At 36.8% G+C, this 22578-nt stretch overlaps 1 protein-coding gene across 3 annotated transcripts in view; it reads right to left on the bottom strand.

The window, feature by feature from the left end:
* The window catches only part of LOC133518075 (dual specificity calcium/calmodulin-dependent 3',5'-cyclic nucleotide phosphodiesterase 1), a 298642-nt gene that overhangs the window by 8790 nt on the left and 267274 nt on the right, over positions 1–22578 (bottom strand). For all 3 annotated transcript variants that reach the window (XM_061851645.1, XM_061851647.1, XM_061851648.1), the window contains 3 exons: positions 20137–20253; positions 15228–15368; positions 13571–13740 (listed from right to left, as the gene is read on the bottom strand). In XM_061851645.1, the coding sequence (XP_061707629.1) occupies positions 13571–13740; positions 15228–15368; positions 20137–20253 (428 nt within the window). The remainder of the gene's footprint in view (positions 1–13570; positions 13741–15227; positions 15369–20136; positions 20254–22578) is intronic.

The following is a 22578-nucleotide window of genomic DNA, read 5'->3' on the forward strand; positions in this document are numbered from 1 at the left end:
AAATAAAATCTTGTAATAAAACCCGAAACAAAGAACGAAATCATTGTCAAAAATCTAAATTGTATGCAGAATAACCCATCAACTACATTTCCTTACCTTAATCTTACAAACTTTATGTTAGCATTTCAAATAACACTGTAATCTCCATAATGAATTCCTGTGAGAATATCTTTGACTCAGTTAAACCCAAAACTTTGGATTTTACTTTGCATAGGATAATATCTCGGGATTAAAGCTCATATTTGGGGATACAGTTGTATGTAAGTACCAGCCTCCTGAGATCCAGAAACATAAATTTTGTATTTGAATTTGGAACCCTCAGTTATTAAATAAAAGTGCAAAATATTGCGGAATATCGACAACAATTTGTAAGCAACCTCAGGAAGAAACCTATAATATGAGAATAATAATATTGTACATGGTCAATTCATAAAAAGGGAAAATCGAAGGAAGGAGAAAGAGGAAATTTAAGAAGGGGAAGGGGGATCAAGTGAAAGAAAAAGTGAACGTCGTGTCGTATCAGGTTGTCAAGAAAGAGGCCAAAGAAAGATATACCTGAAGAATATTTCTCCTACAAGAGCGAAGCTCTTAAATTTATGATGATGATGTACTTGGAGGTGAAAAGGAAAATCTAAAAAGGGAAGTAATATTTTACTTCATATACATACAATTTTAGACAGTTAAAACTCAACAAATGAAAACTCCTAAAATTCGATTAGATGGGAACAAACTCTTTATAAATCGACATAGATCAAAGTAAAGTTAAACGTTGAATTATTAAAGTTCTATTATCTTTTTCGTTTTTGACCAAAGCGTTAGCGAAGGTCTACGTTTTGACTCGGGCAATTTGCTTTCTCATGTCCGGATGTTCTCTTCTACAGCTCGCAATTCTTAACTCTCTTCTTCTTCCTCCTGCCCTTATCCCACGTTATGTGGGGTCGGCACAACATGTTCTTCTCTTCCATTCTCCTCTATCTTTCGTCACCTCAGCACTCACTCCTTTCTTTCTCATATTCTCTTTCACACAATCCATCCATCGTTTTTTGGGTCTACCATCCGCTCTCTGTCCATCAACATTCATTCCTAACATTCTTTTTCCTATATGGCATTCATCCCTCCTCATTAAATGCCCATACCACGCTAACCTACCACTCCTTATCTTCTCCGCTACCGGTGCTACTCTGCTACTTTCAAACTTCCCCTTATATACTCATTCTTAATCCGATCCTTTCTCGTCACTCCACACATCCATCTCAACATTCTCATTTCCGCTGCGTGCACTCTTCTTTCATCCGTCACTTTCGTCGCACGTCTCACGATCGTCCTGTAGATTTTCCCCTTAAGTTTAAGTCTCTGGAACAACTTGCGATCCACGAATGCCCGTGGATCGCAAGTTGTTCCAGAGACCATTCTCAGCTGAATCTCGTGAAATTTTGTAAACTCTATACTTACTTATTGTACCTCTATGACTATTACAGTCATTGAACTTGAGACAACCTTATAGCGAATTGCTCTATTTTCATACGAAAAACAGCACCTTTAATATTACGAGTACTAGGTACTTTTCTTCAAATCTTAAAAAAATCTCAATTTCAAACAACCCATTTTACGCAAACTTAGGACACTTCACTGTGACGATAAGTATTCCGTAGACTCTTTAACGTTGTAATTTTACCTAATGGAACCAGGCAGTTTATTACCTATTTCCCTAAAATAAAAAAGCTTTTTGCAAAGAAAAAAAGTGTGCTAAGGATATCTGCGAAAGCAAACGTGTTTCAGAGGCCATTTTTAAATTGATGTTAGTCGACGTTTTAGGGGAGGAAGCAATGTTTTTAAGACAATTAACCGCCGTGTATAAGTGACGCTTAACAACCGGCTCTCAACAGGAGTTTATGAATACCATGCCATTCGTAAACCGTGGTTTTTAGGGCAATGATCTGCGTAAACTGCTGACGTCTTACTCATGATATTCTAAGGAGATTTTGCTTGTATGATCTCACTTGATTATCGCTCGAATTGTTCGATACTCAACTTTCAGTATTTTTCCATGCTTGCAGTATTTTTCCGTATTGCCTTGTTCACTCAACGATATTTTGTAAAATAATGAGCCTGATAATTGTTAAATATTCTCCCGATGAGTTCGTATATAAATTATGGCCATCCCTACCCCTATCTCCACCATTCATTGAGCATTTGGACCTCCCCTCGTATGTGTATATAATGGACATGAAAAATTTGTATAATGTTTTAGAGTAGGTAAGCGCCTATGTTTTCTAATTACTTTTCTGTTTCTGTTTCTGTCAATAAAAGAAGGCATATGGAAATTATGGAAGCCAATATTTGCCAGTTTTTCGACTCCCAGTGTCTAACTCCCAGATCTTGATAATACGATTATTTATTTTATTAATTTGTCTGTTAAACAATGCATGCAAATGAAATCAACTTTTTACATATATCATTAGTTGGAGACAGGTTATTTCTGCATAAACACAGAGGGCTTAGAGTATTGAGCTCATGTCTTTAGTGATAAGTAGAACATTATTCACAAAATAGTGCGATGTCGCTCGCCACCGTACTTATTACGTGCTAATACGATACTCGAACGCCTCAGTGCCCTATCTCCGTCGGTTTGCCCTGCTGTCACCATCCATCAATCCGTCCTTCGGGTGAATTAGGGCCTGCTCGCACTTGCCTGTTCGCCGATGGCGGTTTTATAGAAAATTGGTTATCGTAAAGCGGCGGGCTTAACTGGAGAGAAATATAGAGTAGATTATTAGCGAGAAGCAAGTAAAGCGAAAGCTAGCGTGAATCCGCTCTGGGCCGAGAAAAATGGCGTTGGAGGCCACGACTCATTTGGGCATTGAGGTATAGTACTAAAGTCGGCATCTCCAACAAAATGATTCCACACCTCACTGAAGTGCCGGCACTTCATTGCGTTTAGTACGTTTCCGACTACTGGCGAGATGCCCCACATGTAACGAAAATAAAAAAATAATATAAATTGAAAACGACTTTATGCGTTATAAATGTAATACATGTAATACAACATAATAAAAACAATATAATAACAATCCACCGTGAAAATAGTTTTGTTTTAAGCTTATTTAGATTATTTTGAAACGTCACTTTAAACACTAGCGATGGTACGCCATTTTCTTTGGCGCATAGATTACATTTCGCAGATGTAACATGGAGGTACTAATGATAATCTACCATATTGTTTGTAGAATATATACACAAAAATGATAAATTAATTGTCATCTTGTAATTTTTTGAATTGTTTTAATTATATTTAAAGAATATATTATGTTATAAGCGCGATTTGATCAAAATTGCTATGAGTACGAGAATTAAACACAAAAGGTTTAATAACTATTTTTATATTTTAATATCGGCAGTGTCACAAAAGAAACAAAAATCATTACACTTTAATGGAAATAAATAAATTTTATCTAGATTCTTTACAGTACGTACAGGCAGAAAATGAAAAGTTGTCATAACAGTTTCGCTTCTGACTAGCTATTATTCTTAAGCTTAGTGACAGACGTTAAACGCCGAAAATGACGGACACAAGTTGTTGTCGATAGCGTGTCTAGTACATAGTACATTTATGTCAATGCATTTTGGATCATCGCGCCAGTCAAGTAAGTAAGTAAAATTGAGTATTTCCTTTGACTGTTCAAAGATATAGGGACCGTGCGCGTTGGACGGTCTGCCATCTTGTGGCCTGAATCGGAACCATAAACATGCACATGTACACGTCACGTGTTTTTTTGTGCGTAGTAGGTTCTGCCATCTTGTGGGCTACATCGAAACAAAAAGCATCACATTTACGCCTCGCGCCAAAAATCTGACGGCTCCTGTGCTGCCTCCTACAGTTCATGCACGCTCCCTATAGTTTTAGCACTATTATTATCAGTCAACATTCAAATACTAAATTTTTACCGCTTCTTCCGGGTGAATACTGACAATGAGAATCTACATCTATTGAGCAAGAAAATGGTTGATAACGAGCAGCTTCCTCGTTGGCAAAGGAATTTTCTGCTGAAATGACGTCACAGCGTCTATTGATATTATATAACTATAGATACCTGAGTAGCACAAAAAATACTTCCACATTTATTTCTAATTATGCCTACAAAGAAACATATATTTTTGATTAATTTTCGCATTCCATCCATCTTTGCCATTTTCCTTGTAAAACATAAGGTTGTCTCTTTTTCTTTCGGTGAGCGGGAGCTCGTTAGCACGCGCGCATGTCTCGCTTGCCCAGCCGCGACTAAAGTCAACTTGTACAATTCGTCACAAGGTAAGCGCTTCAATTTTGGAACGCCTATAACCTACCTTAAGTTATAAATCATTGCACAGTGTTAGATATAAATGTCACTGTGCACTGGCCCTATCTTTTACTACGAATCTCGAATTATAATATAAATTGCCCGCGTCTCCACTCAAATGAAGTGTCAAGGCAGCATTATTTACGCGCGCTACATTCGTCAGAATTTTGTGCTGATCAAATCAGAAAGTTGTTAAAGTGGCATTAAATTTACATCGGTTAGAAAATGGCATAAAAATGAAGGCATTCGCTTACTCTTCATGTTTTCAGATAAGAATTATTTGGCTTGAAAATGAATAAATTATTTGAGTAGACGCTTTGATTATTCATAAACATACTGAAGTTTAGTAAAATAAAATGAAATCAAATATTAATACTGCAAACAGGCAGCTAACCTTCACACGTTAAGTACAGTACAATCTACCAATGACTTGGTAAGTTGGATCTCTGATGAATGAAGATTTATTTTCAGACATACCTAAGATAATTATTATTCATTTACAGTATAATTTACGAAGCATATTTATTAAGCTCCAACGTTTAGAAAAAGCGCTGGTGGCCTACCGGTAAGATCATGCGTTCAAACCCCGGCTCGTCAATGGTTTTTCGGAATCTACATACGACCGGACCTGACTAATTCCTAATAAGGCCCAGTTTACCCTCTGGGTTGGAAGGTCAGATGGCAGTCGCTTTCGTAAAAACTAGTGCCTACGCCAATTCTAGGGATTAGTTTCCAAACGGACCCTAGGCTCCCATGGGCCGTGGCAAAATGCTGGGACAGCGTGAGGAAGAAGATTTCTTAAGCTTCAACGATTCAAAAGCACCTATAAATATCGCATTCACAACGTATTGTGGAGAGCATCAATCGATGAGGATACCATTTGGGCTAATGCATGCTCCTTAGCGACACGCACGACGGTATTAAGGTTATTCATAACTAATAATCATTTATCCCCATATGATCTATCATTGTGATGTTTGTGTCGAGAATGAAAGAGACATATTTATAGAGAGATTTGATAAGTTTTATGAATAGGGGCAAAAGTCTGTAGAGCTGTAGTAATGACCTGTTCATATCCCGCATAAGGTCATATCATCTTCAATATGGGGTATTATTGCAATATTCTGCCGCCAGAGTGCAGCACTAGCACCTGTCGTAAACCATAGAGTATCTTATACATACTGTGCCTTAACCTATTTTGACAAGATTTCACAGATAATAAAATATGACATTGATGCATTAAGGCGGTTTGTTTACCTACAAAGGGCCTAAATGGAAACGCGAAAATAGAAATTTAGTTAAGTGCCTCTTTATCGCTAGAATATGCAAGAGTGATAGAGAGGGAAGAAATTTCGATTTTCTTGTCCCGCGGTAGATCCTCAGATTATGATGGATTGTGGTACTGGCGCCCCCTAGGTAGAGTTTTGCGTAGTATTTCCCATTCTTTAAATTTGTTTCTTTAAATATTCATAATTATTAAGTAGAATAGTAAAGGTTTGCCGTCTAGACTTATTATAGGTAGTTATATCTTACACGATCTTTGCCGAATATGCCTACATTTGAGGTAACATGTAATTGCTTAAACCATCTGTGATACCACGAGTTTCATAGGCGAATCTAATTATTTACCGTGATAGACCGAACCGTCAGACTTGTGATATTGTACTGAACGAATGTAGGAGAGGATTAAACAACTGTAGACACCTTGTCTGTAATATTCTGTACAAAACAGTCTGCCGATTTTTGCGGAAGACGGGCACATCAAATGAATGGCTATTTGAACTTTACGTACGTCAGATAAACGTCAGTCCATACAATACTTATGAACATTGGCCAAGGTTTTGACAGAGGGGCGTCACCAGTTGTTAAATACTCCAAGCAACAAGAATGATCGTTTCGCGTTTTTGCTGCAGAATTTTATTTAATACTGACCTTAGAATGGTTAGAGAAAAAAGTTTGAAATGAAAAATGGATATCTTTATTGATTTTCCAAGATTGATATGAGAAGTTTTATGACAAGAGAAGATAGTTACCTTAACTTACAGAAAAAAAGCGAACCATATAATTTTAGTTCGAGCCATTCACGATGACGCGCACATTTGTCAAATGTAACCTTTAATAACATGACATTACGAGTGAAGGCACGCGTCTTGGTGAATGGCATGATCTATACCTAAGTTAATAGCTTGTCCTCATGGTTCACTTTGATATTTGTGTCTTATAATGAGATGGAAGGTATTTTAACTAATTGAGGCTTATTATCTGACCTCGTATTTTAGGGGACAAAATTTAATGACAGGTAGGAAGTTCCTATATCGATGAACTGAATAATCGTTTTTCCCATATACTAGTGATCGCTCCCAGCCTTGTTTGGAAGTGTTTTTTTGTAAGTCTCATTTTAGAAATAATGATAAAATAGGTCAAACAAGGCATGCCTCAAAATTTCCCCAGGTTTTGAGTACTATTGCATTATGAATGGCATGGTTATTATTTTTTGTTAATGAATGCGTTAATCAGATGAGTTTCTCGCCCCCGGCTGGGCACAAGTTGGGACTATTCTCGATGCTTTGAGGTATAGGTATGTATAAACAATATGTAGAATAGGTGTACACTAACACCGTTTTTGGTCTAAGATGCGTTATTTATAAGAAATATTTACCCTCATCTGTTATTTATTTGTGATAAGAAATAAATAAGAGATAATGAGATAATATTCACATTGACACATTGCAGATAGGTTGCCTAGTAAAATTGCGTACGGACTGATTTTTTTTGTACATTTTTGTTTTGTTATTTAATCGTATTTAATATGAAATGAAAGCTCATTTTATATATAATCAGACTGTACTACGTTGCCTTTAAAAAGTTGGACCAGTCCATAGTAGCCTAGATTTTAGATGAACCGTGGACTTGACCAATTTTTTAATAAGGCAACTCATTACAGTCTGATTTCACACATAAAATAAGCTTGAATTTGATATACGGCCCGATTCGAAGAATGAGATACGATAACGATAAGTTCTGGTTTAGATAAGTTCTCATTTAGATGTCTTTTGTATGTCGTATAATTGACAGTAGCAGCTCGTTTCGGGCAACCAATGTCACTTTGACGTTAGAAATATCGTAGATAGATCTTATTGGGATCACAGCGGAATCAAAATAAACGTCAATTTTTATATGTCATTTAGTTATCGATCTTTTAAAGATCTCTCCAAGATCTTAAACGTTTCTTAATCATTCTTCGAATCGGGCCGATATACAAAACTCTGTAGTACGCAACTTTACTAGGCAACTTATTTGGAATGTGTTAATGTGAATATTTTCTATAATTTATTTCTTATAACCAATAAATAACAGATGAGGGCAGATATTCCTTATCACGTATCTCCTACATATTTAATTTCAAACATGAGCACGCTAAGACTGTACATTCGCCACTTATATTGCAGGCAGGTAAGTGATTAGTTTCGACCGCTCTCCGGGGCACGTTAGCTAATTGTAATTACAAACACTAGTATAAGTTTGCATATACGTCCGTATTCTATTTAATGAATATTATGGCGTGGCTAAATTCTATTGGATCTCTCTCGTACTAAGTATAGTTTGCGGTAGCGGAAAAAATCCCCGTCGACAAGTAAATTTCGATAGCTTAATTGGTAGAGTAGTGGGCTGGTATCCCGGTGTCACGAGTTCAAGTCTCGCCCTAGGCAATAACATTTTAATACGAAACTTCCGTGAGACACAGACGTATTAGATATATTAAAAACTGGTCACTCACGTATTTCAAGTCGAAAAATGCTCGACATGTTTCACTTCGTACCGCAAGCCTTCGTCCTGACGTGACTTCTCGGTACGAAGTGAAACGTCGAGCGTTTTTCGACTTAAAATACGTGAGTGACCCGTTTTTAAGGGGGTCCTTAACGCCAATGACCTTCGATCTGAATCCCTTAGTTTTCTAATGTTTTTTGTAGCTTATCATACATATTAACAGTAACGGCAGTAAGCAATATAGTATACCCCATTTACTTCAAAGTGACGACCGGTCTGGCCTAGTGGGTAGTGACCCTGCCTATGAAGCCGATGGTCCCGGGTTCAAATCCTGGTAAGGGCATTTATTCGTGTGATGAGCATCGATATTTGTTCCTGAGTCATGGGTGTTTTCTATGTATTTAAGTATTTATAAATATTTATATATTATATATATATCGTTGTCTAAGTACCCTCAACACAAGCCTCATTGAGCTTACTGTGGGACTTAGTCAATTTGTGTAATAATGTCCTATAATATTTATTTATTTATTTAAAGTTCGAGATCTTCGAGATCATTGGCATAAAAGTTGAACAATTTTAGGCCAAAAAACTGGTTTGCTGTCCATAACTTTTGTGCTAATTAGTTTAAAATTAAAATCTCTGGCCAGTTTTTACAGACGTTAAAGACGAATCCAAATGTGTAGATTTCGTTCATATAAAATCCTTCACAGCAAACTAGTAACGAAAAAAGTGTTTTTTTAGACAATGTTTAAAAAATATATAAATAAAAGGCAGACCACCCAAGACTAGCGTCTGCCGATCGTCGGCGACGCAACGTTGACGGTGACGCAACTGTGCAGCGATGCCATTTTCCATAGCGCTGACTAGACGCCGACGCCCAAAAGACGCTAGTGTAGGGTGGCTCTTTTCAAAAAGTTAGGACTCACGTACACAATTCCATGCGCGGAGGGAGTTCTACGTGATCGCGAATTATCTATAGATGTTGTAAACAAACAATACACAAAATCTTTTTATTTGGTACCTAGTACAAGTCACCAGAAAAATAATTGAACCCTTGCGGAAATTCAATTAAGAATTGCACTCTGCATCCGTTCTTACAAGAGGGGTTTGATTAAAATGTAAATTTTAACGACAGGATAGTTAGTGTTTATTTAATGTGAAACGAGATTGCTTCAAGACAGGCGAGGCGGGAAAAACGACATTCTTTACAGCTTGGATGCGATGACAAAATAATTTTCATTTCACTAGCGTGGATCACAAAATCTTCGAGCAAAAATCCAGAGCCGTAAAAAAGTAATTCAACGCACATTTTGACTGCTCTTTCACGTTACTATAGCAAATAAAATAAAATAAAATATAGAATAAGACCAACTCACGCAGTTCCCATACGTTGCAGTCGAGTTGCAGTCCGTCTGTAGCGGCCCTTACAAATGCTGTTTTAATTATTTACAATCATAGTGCATTTTCCGAATCGTCGATGTCGGTCAAATACAGTTTGTGAAATAAAGGGCGATAAATTAAACAAGATATAGAATTTACCCGTGTAATCGTTAATTAAGATGTTTTTTAAGATAATTATATTTTGGAGGTTTACCGAGCTGTACTGCAAATATTACGAGACGTAACATGACGTGACATTACGAGATTCGATTTGTTTTATAGTAACTGCCAACAAACGTTGACAGTTACTTTGAAAAGCTCGTATTTCGTAACTATTGTGTGGCTTTTGCTATGGTTAATATTTTCATTGTATTTTTAAGCCTATCCTCATATATTTCTTAGATTCTATGCTAACTGAAGTTTAAATATAACCCCGTATTGAATTTACACACTGTATAAAAACTAAAATATTTTCGTTTTTAATTTAATTTAGACAGAATACACTATAGTTTTAGTTGTGAAATAAATCAGCATTAAACTCAATGAAATGAGGCATTTACGAGCCAATTGTAATGATATTTCGCGCCTTAACTGAAATATATTATGTCATATAAGTCTTTTTTTTCTCTTTCTTTCTCTGTATGTATTGTATAGCTGTGTACTTATACTAAAAGAAATGATTATTCTATTCTATTCTATAATAATATATATTAAAGGAAAAGTGACCAATTCCTCCGGTAGTTGAGGCCATAATAATAACGGTATCTTTAACTTGCAGCTATCTCTTCTACTGAACTTAAAAAAACCCATATCATAATTAAAATAATGAAATAATGTAATTTGTTCTCTAAATATAATCTTTATTTACTACATATGCAGAGTTTATGTTTGATATAAGCGCATACTTAAAGTAGTCGTAGGTGTTAGTGCTATAAATAAATTCTGAAATATTTTTTAAATTTAATTTTAACTACCAGAGCATAATTCATTTTTGAAAAAATATTCAGCGGCTATGTATATAGTATACATCATGGTCACTTGTGACAGTTGTGACGTTGCGTTATTAAATGCAAGGTTTTGAGTTAAAACAAAGTAGTGAATAGTTATACATTGCTTGCTGAATTATTTTATATGGGAAAATAAAAGTCGTCCATTTTTAGGGTTCCGTACCCAAAGGGTAAAACCCTATTACTAAGACTCCGCTGTCCGTCCGTCCGTCCGTCCGTCTGTCACCAGGCTGTATCTCATGAACCGTGATAGCTAGACAGTTGACATTTTCACAGATGATGTATTTCTGTTGCCGCTATAACAACAAATACTAAAAACAGAATAAAATAAATATTTAAGGGGGGCTCCCTTACAACAAACATATTTTATTGCCATTTTTATAAATAATGGTACGGAACCCTCGGTGGGCGAGTCCGACTCGCACTAGTCCGGTTTTATTTATAAAACCTAACCATCCTTTGATTATGCGTTTAGAGGAGGAAACAGTCGAGAGCGAAACCTCGATTTTTGAGTTTTTTGCGTGGGAATTTTAGTCCGAGCTGCAGTTGTCCTTATCGCACACACGCACTCCCGCCCACCGCAGCGCGACAGAAACATAGCTTATAGCTTCAACAATTCGAGATTTGAAAAGTTGCTCAGCTAGGAATTGTCCTTAAGGTGATTGATTACTAATTAGTTGAGATATTATAATCAGGGCGTAGCTCGTCTCGAAAAGAGCAAAACTTCAGAGATAAATAGTTGTTTGTTTTACAAGGGGGCAAAGTTATTGTTTAACCCCTCGTGCTAATATTGATATTTACTTGAACCCAAGCGAAAAAATAAAAAACTCTGTCGAAAAAGCGACTGGTTTGAAAAGTGGAAATTTGAGCGATGCGAATGTTAAAGGCACGAGGGTTAAACAAAGTTTGTTGCCGAGTAAAAAACATTTTTTTTTTTCAAATTTACACTACTTTAATTCGATTCCACCAGCCAACATGAGGAAACAACTCAAAAAAATTACTTTTCCACTCTTGTGGATAAAATGCTACTTTCTCATCTGTTTCATATGCAACTCCCCCAGTAAGCAAAAACGATTCATTCAGAACGTAGAAGTTAAAGATTCCAGCGACCATTTTCTGTCACCGTTTTCCGCTTGCATCCTAAAAAGGTACCTACTACCTACAGACAAGGAATATTTTTATATGAAAGCTTTTGCTGCCTGATCCTCCGACAATAATGGAAAACTAGATATAAGTTTTACTCCGATTTTCACAAGTTGATTCAATGTTGGAGATGTGTATTATGAAAAATCTATGATTTTCAGTATTCATCTTTTCTGGTATAAGAAGCGCTGGTGGCCTAGCGGTACGAGCGTGCGACTTGCAATCCGAAGGTTGCGGGTTCAAACTCCGGCTCGTATCAATGAGTTTTTCGGAACTTATGTACGAAATATATTTATATTGAGCAGTCGCTTTTCGGTGAAGGAAAACATCGTGAGGAAACCGGACGGGAGGACCCGGAAGGTCAGATGGCAGTTGCTTTCGTAAAAACTAGTGCCTAAGCCAATTCTTGGGATTAGTTGCCAAGCAGACCCCAGGCTCCCATGAGCCGTGGGAAAAATGGTATAAGGGAAAATAGTTGCAAAGATAAGTCATGTTTAAAAATATGGTTGACTGGCAGATAATGCCTTTAGGCATTAAGTCCGCCATTTGTACATTTTTGTATTTTATGCAATAAAGTTTGAATAAATAAATAATGATACATACCCAACATTTTAAGATAACATTTACCTAAGTAATAATACCATTTTTTTTTGCTAAGCAACTTTGCTGCTTAAAATCATAACATCTTAAAAAACTAAATAAACTAGGCCACACACATATGTATTAATACCTATTTTTTTATACTATGTCGGTGGCAAACAAGCATACCGCTCGCCTAATGGTAAGCTGTTTCCGTAGCCTATGTACGGATGTACTCCATAGGAGTTACATGCGCGTTGCCGACTCTAACACTCCGCACCCTCGTGGAGCTCTGGCAACTTTACTCACCGGCAGGAACACAACACTATTAGTAGGGTCTATTGTTATTTGGCTGCGGCTTTCTGTTAGGTGGAGGTACTTCCCCAGTTTGGCTCTGCTCTAGATCTGGAATGACATCAGCTGTGCTGTGCCCTACCACACAAAGCGAGATGTCATTCACCTATATCATGTTGTCAAGCAAAAAGGTAGGTGTAACTATAATATACTTATAAAATATGTATGTCTACGTTTGCGATATGACATAAGATAACTCCACCCTAACGAACCGGAAACTCCACGTGACTGCTACATGTCTATTTTCATCGGAGCGTTTTCGAGAAATAATAGAGGAATAGACATGTTTTTTTACATATCGAATTGTACCTTCTCAGGTCTGTTAGAGAAGTAGGAATTTAGGGAAAAATAGTACGTGATAGTTCATAAAATAAATCGGTCGGAACTAGGCTCAATCAAGCATTTTAGGTTCGTTACGAGTATGTGTTGAAAAAACCTAATATATGTACGTTCTGCAGTGACGTGTTATAAAAATCTTGGTTTAAGACAATGATCTATGAAAATCAATCTGTTTGCATGTTTCTCCCCAGCCCGTCTCTCGGTACAGTATCAGGTGAAACTTGTACCTGAAGGCTATTTATTATTAACACCGCATGGCAGGGCAGTTGCTATGGAGGTTATTGAGGGGAACGAATTTACAGCATTGGACGATGGACGTCTTTTGGCTCATATGGTGATCTGATGATGATATAAGTATTCTTTACCAGGTGAAATAATGTGTGTGGCATTGGTGAGATCTTATAGCCAGTATGTAAGACCGAGAGGTAGGATCGTAGTCACACACTCTTACGCGTAATGGCGCGTTAGGGTAAAATATGTTGAGGGGTGACCACGAATGAGATGACTCATCTCTAACAAGGTGGCTCAACGTTTGTCGTAAGATTACAGAGAGGGCAGTGTACGGCTGGTCACTTTCAGAAAAGCTTATTCCCAGTTACAGACGTCCTGCGACTGACATGACGATGATTATGATGTTATGATATAGACTGTATCATGTACCTGAAGGCGGCGCTGATGTGGTGGTTCTCGAGCACGGCGCGGTCGTTGTAAAGCAACGCCGTATCGGAGCCGGACATCACGTGGAAGTTGTTCGTGGTGCCGGTGTGCTCGAAGTCGTGGATCACCGCCGCCACCAGCGTGGCGAAGATTTCTAAATCTGATAGCCAGTTCTGGAAAAATACGAATTCTATTAATCATAAAGCGGTTTATAGATGTTATATTTTTTTTCATTGTGATTTGTCAACATCTAAAGAGGAAACTATTGGTGTTAATACGTCAATAATTTATCCAGTCGTTGTTGATAAATTTGTTCGTTTATTACCCTTAACTACTGTCGACAGTATATTTAGTTGTAGATGCACGAAAAGTTATCAGTCGTGGATACTATTTCACGGCAAGTTAGACAATTTCTTAGATGAGTTTTTAATTTTATCTTGTTTCGTTGTAAGAAGTTACACATTGTGTTAATGAAGAAGCTGATAGTTCTTCTCTCCCTTACGAGTCGCGCCGTAACTTGTTGAGCAGCGGCAGCGGTGGCCTTAACCATTGCAAGGCTGCGGGTGGCAGATGTTTGCGTAGCCTCTGTTTTGTGCTAAGTAAGTAAATAAAACTGCTCTAGTTCTTGCAGGAGGCCTCTGGAACAACGAGGCACGCTACCGCCTAAGATCTTCCGTGCACAACATGCTTTTCCAAATAGGACATGGTTAGTGACTATGCTCTGAATTCAATATTATAGCCGATCATTATTTTGTTGTCGATTTTTTTTACTTTACACGTGGATGTTCTTTGGCTGGGTTGAAGGGAGTCTCTTCCAAATTCTCATTATGTTGAATATGCGCTTATATTGTACAGAGTAGAGAACTCTATCATACCCACCAAAGGTAATAAAAATGTCTTCTTCTTCATATGTAAGAGCCGTGCTCTTGTTGGTGGAGCAATCTCCAAACTCGTCCGGTCCTCTGCCAACTTCTTAACCTTCTGGTATGACACGACTTGAACCTTTTTTTTAAATTTGGTTGAAATAATTTTTCTCGGTCTTCCTCTTCTCTTTCCCTGTATTTTTCCTTCTATGATGTTCTTAGGGAAAAGTTCGTGTTGAATCAGATATCCAATTAGTACTCCTCTTCTATTTTCTATTGCCTTTATTATATTTATTTCTTTTCTCTTTCTCTTATGTAGAACCCTCACATTTGATATTTTTTCTGTCCAACTAATCCCTTCCATTCTCCGCCAACGCCATATTTCGAAGCTTTCCAATCTTTCTCTATCTCTTTGTCTCAGTGTCAACATCGCAGGTGTATAAGGCGATGGTCCAGATGTAACGAAATCGGCCAGCTTTTGAATTCAGAGCATTCACTAACTATAACTACTGTATGGAAAAACATGTAGTATAGGTACGATTTGCGCGATGTCTACTACATGTAGGTTGTTATGGTAGTAAATCTCCCACTAGCCAGGAGGCTTTCTAAAGAAGTGTTTATCAAGAGGAAGCACCAACATCGTTGGAGGGACCAGATCAAACGCCCCATAAGCACTTACCATCAGCCCAGTTATCTTTCATGTGAGTTGTTGTGGTAGTAGTTGTACCTTGTCGGAGTTCTCTAGGATCATTGAAGGGTCTTGGTTTGTAGTGTTGCTTGCTGAAGTTAGTGCTTACCATAAGTCCCGTCTGGCATAGCATGTAGTGCACGGTTTGGGCGACATCTGCTGCATGTAAGTTGTTGTGGTAGGGGTTGTTGAACTTGCAGTAGCCCTCTTCTATCCTGCTGAGGAAGCTTTCTAGAATCGTTGGAGGGACCTGTGAAATAAAAAAATACGGTAAAATAAGTGAAATTTTAAACATAATCATAACAATGATTGCCAACCTAAAATAAGATAAGATAAGAAGAATTTATTACCACAAATATAAGTACAGTCACGTCTAAAAATATCGATACGGACAGTGCCAAAACTAGTTCCTTGATATGTAGGCCTTATTGGTCATGTATACATATTTTTGGCACTGTGTCCGTATCGATATTTTCAGACGTGACGTACATTCCTCTGTTGAGGGCCTTCTGGGAATATAGAAGATATAGATTTCGTTATCTGGCTCTCTCTGATTCGAATATGATACTACTCGTAGACCGCTCGGTTCTCTTTTTAGAAGAGTGCAAGAATACAGAACGCGAGTTATGCTAGTAATAAACACCACTAAAATTGGCAAATACATCGAAAAATTGTTGAAATTGTATATGGTATTGAAACAATGTTGTATATACTAGGTACACTATACTTTTGTGTTTTTACACATCGTTCTATTTGAGTAACAATTTATGATTGAACCTAAAATACCAATCTATGCATATGCATATGCATATACCTATCTACCTCTACAATATGTGTATTTAACATTAACCAAATACCTATGTGCATTGATAAATTTAGTCCCCCAAGCCAATTTAAGGTTAAAAACCCTATTTTCTGCCAGACAAAGTAGGTATTAATAAAAGTAAAATTACGGAGCTTAACCTAATAGCTCAATGCAGATGGCTGGATTATTGGATTTCTACGATGCATTAGACTAAATTGCCATATAAGATTTATCAGATAAAGACGTTTTTTTTTTCATTTACTGCTTTATTAATTGTTTTGTTAAAAATAAACACAAAAGATTGACAATTGGGGTGCTCGACACAAGTTGAATATTATAACAAAATTTTGCTAAATGGATAGAAAATGCCATCCATGGAATTTAAAAAGACATTGAGATTATAAAAAAATACAAGATTCCAATGTTTAAAAAATATATATTTTTGTAACTTTCAAAAAGAAAAATAAATAGGTACTGCTCGATTCCCTGCATTTTATTTATAAATAAATTGTATAACAACTGTATACATAAGCGCAATATTTCAGGGATAGCAATTTTCTTGATCTTCCATACATTTAGGACAGACTAATGTAATGTGACGTCACATTACTTATTGTTAAAGGCGTCTCAATCGTCGAGTGCAGACTTTAACTCTCTTCTGACCTTTGTGTTGCTTAAATGCCATGAGTCCTATATAGACATTTGATCCTCAGGAAAATTAAGATCGATTGACATTATTTACAAAAATCTGTCAAGTAACCAATTAATGCGACCTATGTAAAGGATGATATCTGGACAGACATACAAAGTCATTTTTGTCCAAGTCCAAGCTGAAACGGAGATCTTCGCTTCACTCTGTCTAAAAGCAAATATATCTTTTTTTTCAGATAAATTAATAGTTCCAGGCGCGGATACCCCTACCTATAACCTACCTAAAACCCTGGCTCTCACATTACTAAATTGAGTAAATTTTATTTTCTGTGCAAAAATATATGATTTTCTCAAAATGGCCCCCCCCTAAGCCAAATCTTGTATCCGCGCCTGAATAGTTCAGAGCGGAGAAAGTTTAAGAGTGCCTTTACCGTTACTTTCCGCAGAGAAACCTGTCCCACCCACACACCTACTCATATTTCTCCTCACAATTTTGACATTTTTACCAATTAAACTTCCACTAAAGTTCCCAAACTAATTTGTTTTCCCGGTGCAAAAATAATTACAGTTCTAAACTTCGTGGATCACGTCCACCTCTTATTAACTTATATATTATCCTAGCAAAATATACTTAGACAAGCGCACGTACTCCGCCGACATTCCTGAATTCTAAAGAATCCGAAGCTGTTAAGTTATCTTGGTTCTATTAAAAGTTTGTCTGAACTTTCGTCAGTGATGGGAATTTCAAACTCCCGTTTCATAATGACAGAAATTTACTTAAACAACGTGTTAGATACGACGTTATGTACATATTAAACATACTCGTTCAGCCTACATTTAAGTCTTTGGAGTTTCGAAAAGTTATTTTTACGTGCAAATTGCCGCCTGGGGTAATATTATATCGTTTTTCTTACAGATTTAGATATGGCCAAGGCGCGTTTACAAATATGGGTAACTTTTGGCATAACTATAAATAAAGAAATTGATTTTGCTTTAAAAAAATCAAGATATTTTATAAGTTAAATAGCGTGTTATGTATATTTTATCCACACTTATAAAATATGCAAGGCAATCTATCTGACCTGACGTAGCAACAAAGGAAAAAAAAGAAAATTCGCAACTAACACCGCCTATTTATCCATTAAGGATAAGGAAATAAAAAGGTCCTCGAAGCTGAGATAATTTAGACGAATGGGTAACGGCAAAGTCACTGTAATCTACGGGCAAATGAGGTATCTCCTCTTAAGAATTTAGGAAAATCCCTAATCAGTTTGTGTTGAGAAATAATGTGTCAGCGTATTCAACATTTTCGAGCATAATTTTATCAATTGCAGTGTGGTTGAATAAGCTGTGTTCTAGAATTATACAAATAAATATGTCTGAAGTCGGTGACAAACCAAATACCTAGTTATAATACGGGTTATAATTATACTGGTCCTTTCTTTCTTATCAAACTACACCAGTGTAGGCATTCGATTTGAATGGGTATTTTCGATTTTAAGATTTGGCTTGGCACCCAGTTGGCACCTACAAACGTATGTATCAGTCGCTAGCGCATATATAACGGAATAATATCTTATTTTAACCTTTTTGCAGTCAGTTTTACTTTTTTCTTGAAGATTAATTTTATTAGAAACTCTATAGGGAACCGTAAAACCATCCAACTATAGACCAATAGGTACTGAATTAATTAATGAAAAATATTTATTTCAAGCAACTAGTGGCCCATAGATATTATAAAAATATCTATGGGCCCTAACATATATATTATAAAAATATAATTTTAAAATTAAATACTACAAATCACATTATGGTTGCGATGCATTACGCAACCCCACAGTGTCAGGGAGCCGGCCGCGGACCCGCCGAAACTTGACACCCTTCGGCGAAAAATCCTTGTTGAAGGTCGTTAGACAAATTCATCACACTTGGTTCACCGCGTAATAAAGTATCAATCACATTGTACCACGTCAAATATGTATTGTTTGCTTATGCAAACCCGATCAGATAGTTTTCAAGCGACTATTCGTAAGCGATCCCTGACGCAGCGTGTTTGCGGCAGTACCAATGGAATCCTGTCCGTAGTTGACAGTGGGCTAGACTGCCCTTTTCAGAGGCACTAGATGCAGCTTCATGATAGACCGGCTATAAGTCTGGCAGGTAGTATTTCTTAATTAATTTTTATGTTGTATTATATTTGTGTCATTTTTGTAATAACTAACATAATATGAATATCACATGCAAGGTGTAATAAAAATGGTGGGGATCCGTATAAGGGTATATTCGGTATCGTGTTGTCGATAAAAGTCGATAAACAATTTTTTAGATGCGAAAATTTTTCTATGGTGCAGGTCCTCCAACTCGGCCAGCCATACAAAGGCCAAAATTTTTTTGCGACAATTTTTTTTTCTTTTTTTTTCTTGATTAGAACAAGATACCGAATATGCTATTCGGAACGGATCTCCACTATGTTTGTTACACCTTGTATGGAACTATTGTACCTAAATGTATGATTATACTGACAAAATATGGACCACGTCTGTAATAAATATTTAATTTCAATAACAATGTTATTTACAGTTTGGTCTCAGTTTCTCTTCCCTTTATGAAAATAACAAAGATATTCGAGTTAGTTTTGGGCCATAAACACTTGGGAGGTAGTTTAATCATTAATTTAAACATTGCAATAAAATACCTAGTACTCGTATCACAAGATTCCAGAATACACTGTAATTTTTGCTTAGTCATGTACTCAATACGTGCCCAAGTATTCGTTACCGAAAACCGAAACTCCCCTAGTTTTATTTAACTTCAGCAGCCCGCAACGACGACAAAAACTTTGTAAATGTCACGGTGGACCAATGAGAAGCCTCGAGATTGTGCTGATTAAATTGAAGACTCATGTCTGACTTAAATAAAACGGAGTGTTGGTTTAACTTCTCTTAACGAGCTTTGGAAGAAATAGGACCATTTGAAAGTCTTTAAAGTAAGTATTTAAAATATACTTATTTCATTTAATTAATTTGTAAGTTAGTTGGGTGAGGTTTTAATTTCTGTTACTTATGGAATGTCGGAATATGACGACCCAGTACAGCAATGCCTGTTAGTAAATGTAATTTATAAAAAATATATAAATCAAACGGGTTTCGGCGATTTTGCAAAGACAGAAAAACTTAAATAACTATTGAAAAATGGTCCACTTTGTTAGTGCCCTCGATGGTCACTGGGCAGAAGGATCCTCGGGTTGCGACCGAGTACCGAAAAAAATGGGAATTCATGTTATTGCGGACTTTTTCAAAGTTGCACTGCCAAGATAAATTAATAGGCTGATTTCAGGAACATTGGGGAAGACATTTTCCAGTAGTAGATGATTTTCGGCTGGTTATTTTATTTATTTAATCTCCCTTTCTGGCTAACCTCTGCATTGTCTTCGAATAGGGCGCGATAGTACAAATCTATACTACGTTGATTCCAATCCAATATACTCCAGTCGCGACTCATCAAGACTTCTTCTCTTGGCGTGAAAAGGGCGTGCAACGGAAACTAGACCTTATTGACTTACTTTAAACTTGTGTATCATCCCGTATCGGTTGAGCAGCTCGTAGCCCAGGTACTTGAGCGGCGCGCCCGCGGCCGCCTCGAACAGCGCGAACACGTCGAATGACCACTCGTCCAGCGTCTGCGTCAAAGGATAGTAGATTTTACTTACTAAGTCTATTTAGTAACATAACGATTAAATCATGATTTAAAACATATCACGCTAAATGTTTTTGTAAGGTATCTGCACCTAAGTTCGTGGTTCTTAAGCTTGCCTACTTTCATAATTTGATACTTTTGTAAGTGTGAATGAGTTTGAATTTTGCGTCCATCTTTACTAGTACTATGGACAATCTGATGGACTAATCTGATAGTTTTCAGTAATGCAGCATTAAGTGTCGGCTGCACCATTTGTCACCGTAAGGAGAATGCAATTTTATTGTATGGACAATTTCATAGTTCACTGCTGAGTGACGTTGATCAGTTCGCTAATTGTTAGTTGGTGGAACTAGCCTTAAGTATGGGAACATGTTTCAGCCCAAGAGTAATATCAACTGTATCTATACCTTTAAGCATAACCTCTGCAATGTCCACGTAAGGGGAAAGAAACTGAACTGCAGTTTGGCAGATTAGTAGTTTAAGGATTTTTGTAATCTTTTTTGAGCAGCAGCACTTAAGAAGTTAAAGAAAAGCCAGAGAAAGTCCAACTCAATACGATCTTAATTTTAAGTTTTAGAATGAGCATTATGTGACTAGTGCGTGAGCCAGATGCAGGGGGGCGATACTTATAAATGTTGTTAACATTAGTAAAGATGGCGGCGATTTTTATTAATGGGATCCGACTACCTTTGCGTAAAGTTGACTTCCGATGGCGACCATTGAGTAGGTTGCATATACCTCGTATGTCAAGACCTATCTTTATTCATAATGTTGTTACCTAGCCATTACCTAGCAACTGTTGTGTACTTTCAAAAGGAAAATATAAACAGAGATATGATTGATATGTTCTTTCTTATTATTTTAAAGTTTAGAGCAGAGTAAAATTGGAGGAAGCATTAAACACGAGTAGAATTCAAATAGGGAAATAATTCCAATAGTCCTAATGTTACAAAATGGACGTTTCAAAATGTAATAGTGCTCAAGGCAATGCTTGAAGGCAAGAATAAAATACCATCCTTGGCGTTCATTACAACTAGCGATCAAAAGGCTATGATAAAGTCTAATATTTAAAGCGCAATTAAAATTTTCTTTACGACAAACATATCCGATGGGCGATGACACTGCAAAGATTTGTGCGATTTGATTCCGCTAAGTAAGATGAACTAGAGTGCATCTATGGAGGTACGTGCGTAGACAAGACATACGACTTATGCCTGAAATTCATCACGACTAATTTCACTTATGTGTATATTTATTTACAATAATATCTGGAGCGAACTGTTTAAGGAGCTACAGAGCGAGGCGAAATATCCGCGAATTCTCCTAATGTGCAAGTGCATGATCCTAGACACCTACTTCCGGAATATCTTGAATTCGAGTCCAGTTGGATGTTAAGATCAACGAAGAAACTCTCAGTTGAGAACTAGGCAAGCAGTTATGCGCACATGAAAGAGTTCTAGGTCAGACTGAGACACAAGTCACATGAGACGAAGCTAATGCAGTTTTGTATACAAAAATGAAAAAAGAAGAACAATTCCAAAGAGAATCAGAAGCTGCAAGTACTACAACGCCTAGTCCATTACTATCTTGAATACCAATTTGAAAGCTATAAACATATACTTGCTTTACTATGAAGTATGTTTTTTTATTTGAATTTCTTTCTTTTGAAACATTTTCTTCATAATATTCTACTTTGGCGGCTTACAAGTCAATATGTTGTTTGATATCTTGTAAACAAAAAACTATTATAAGTTTCAAGAAATCGAACAAAAATTTGACTTGTAAACCGCCAAAGTAGAATATTATGAAGAAAATGTTTCAAAAGAAATAAATTGGTGCCCAAGTAGATCTAATATTATGTAGGACTTAAGTATCTCGGTTTCCAACCTTCACAGCACGCACATATACATAGTTATATTCGGATCCAAATAAGAGATAGTGCTTCGAAATTAGTTTCCTTAAAATGATTCAAGAGGGCTCTCTTTACCTATATTATCTCTTTCACGATAACTGTTATTTTATGTTAAACACCGAGACTCGTCTTGTTACCAAGTCAATTAAAACACACTGACACAACAAATAAATACCCGTAGGTATTAATTAGTCTTCGCGAACATTTACTCAGTTTTAATGAACGCTCATTGTCGAGTTGCGATTATAATTTCATTAATCGTTAAACAAAAGGCAACTTCAACAAAAGTCAGCACCGAAGAACAAAGGGAGTTAGGTTAGAAGTTGGGAGCGAGGCAAATGAACAAAACATTTGTGTGAATAATGATGCGAGTGTGCGGTCACGGCGTGCGTTTTG

The sequence above is a fragment of the Cydia pomonella genome, chromosome 5 (genome assembly GCF_033807575.1).
Source record: "Cydia pomonella isolate Wapato2018A chromosome 5, ilCydPomo1, whole genome shotgun sequence".
NCBI classification, from domain to species: Eukaryota; Metazoa; Arthropoda; class Insecta; order Lepidoptera; family Tortricidae; genus Cydia; species Cydia pomonella.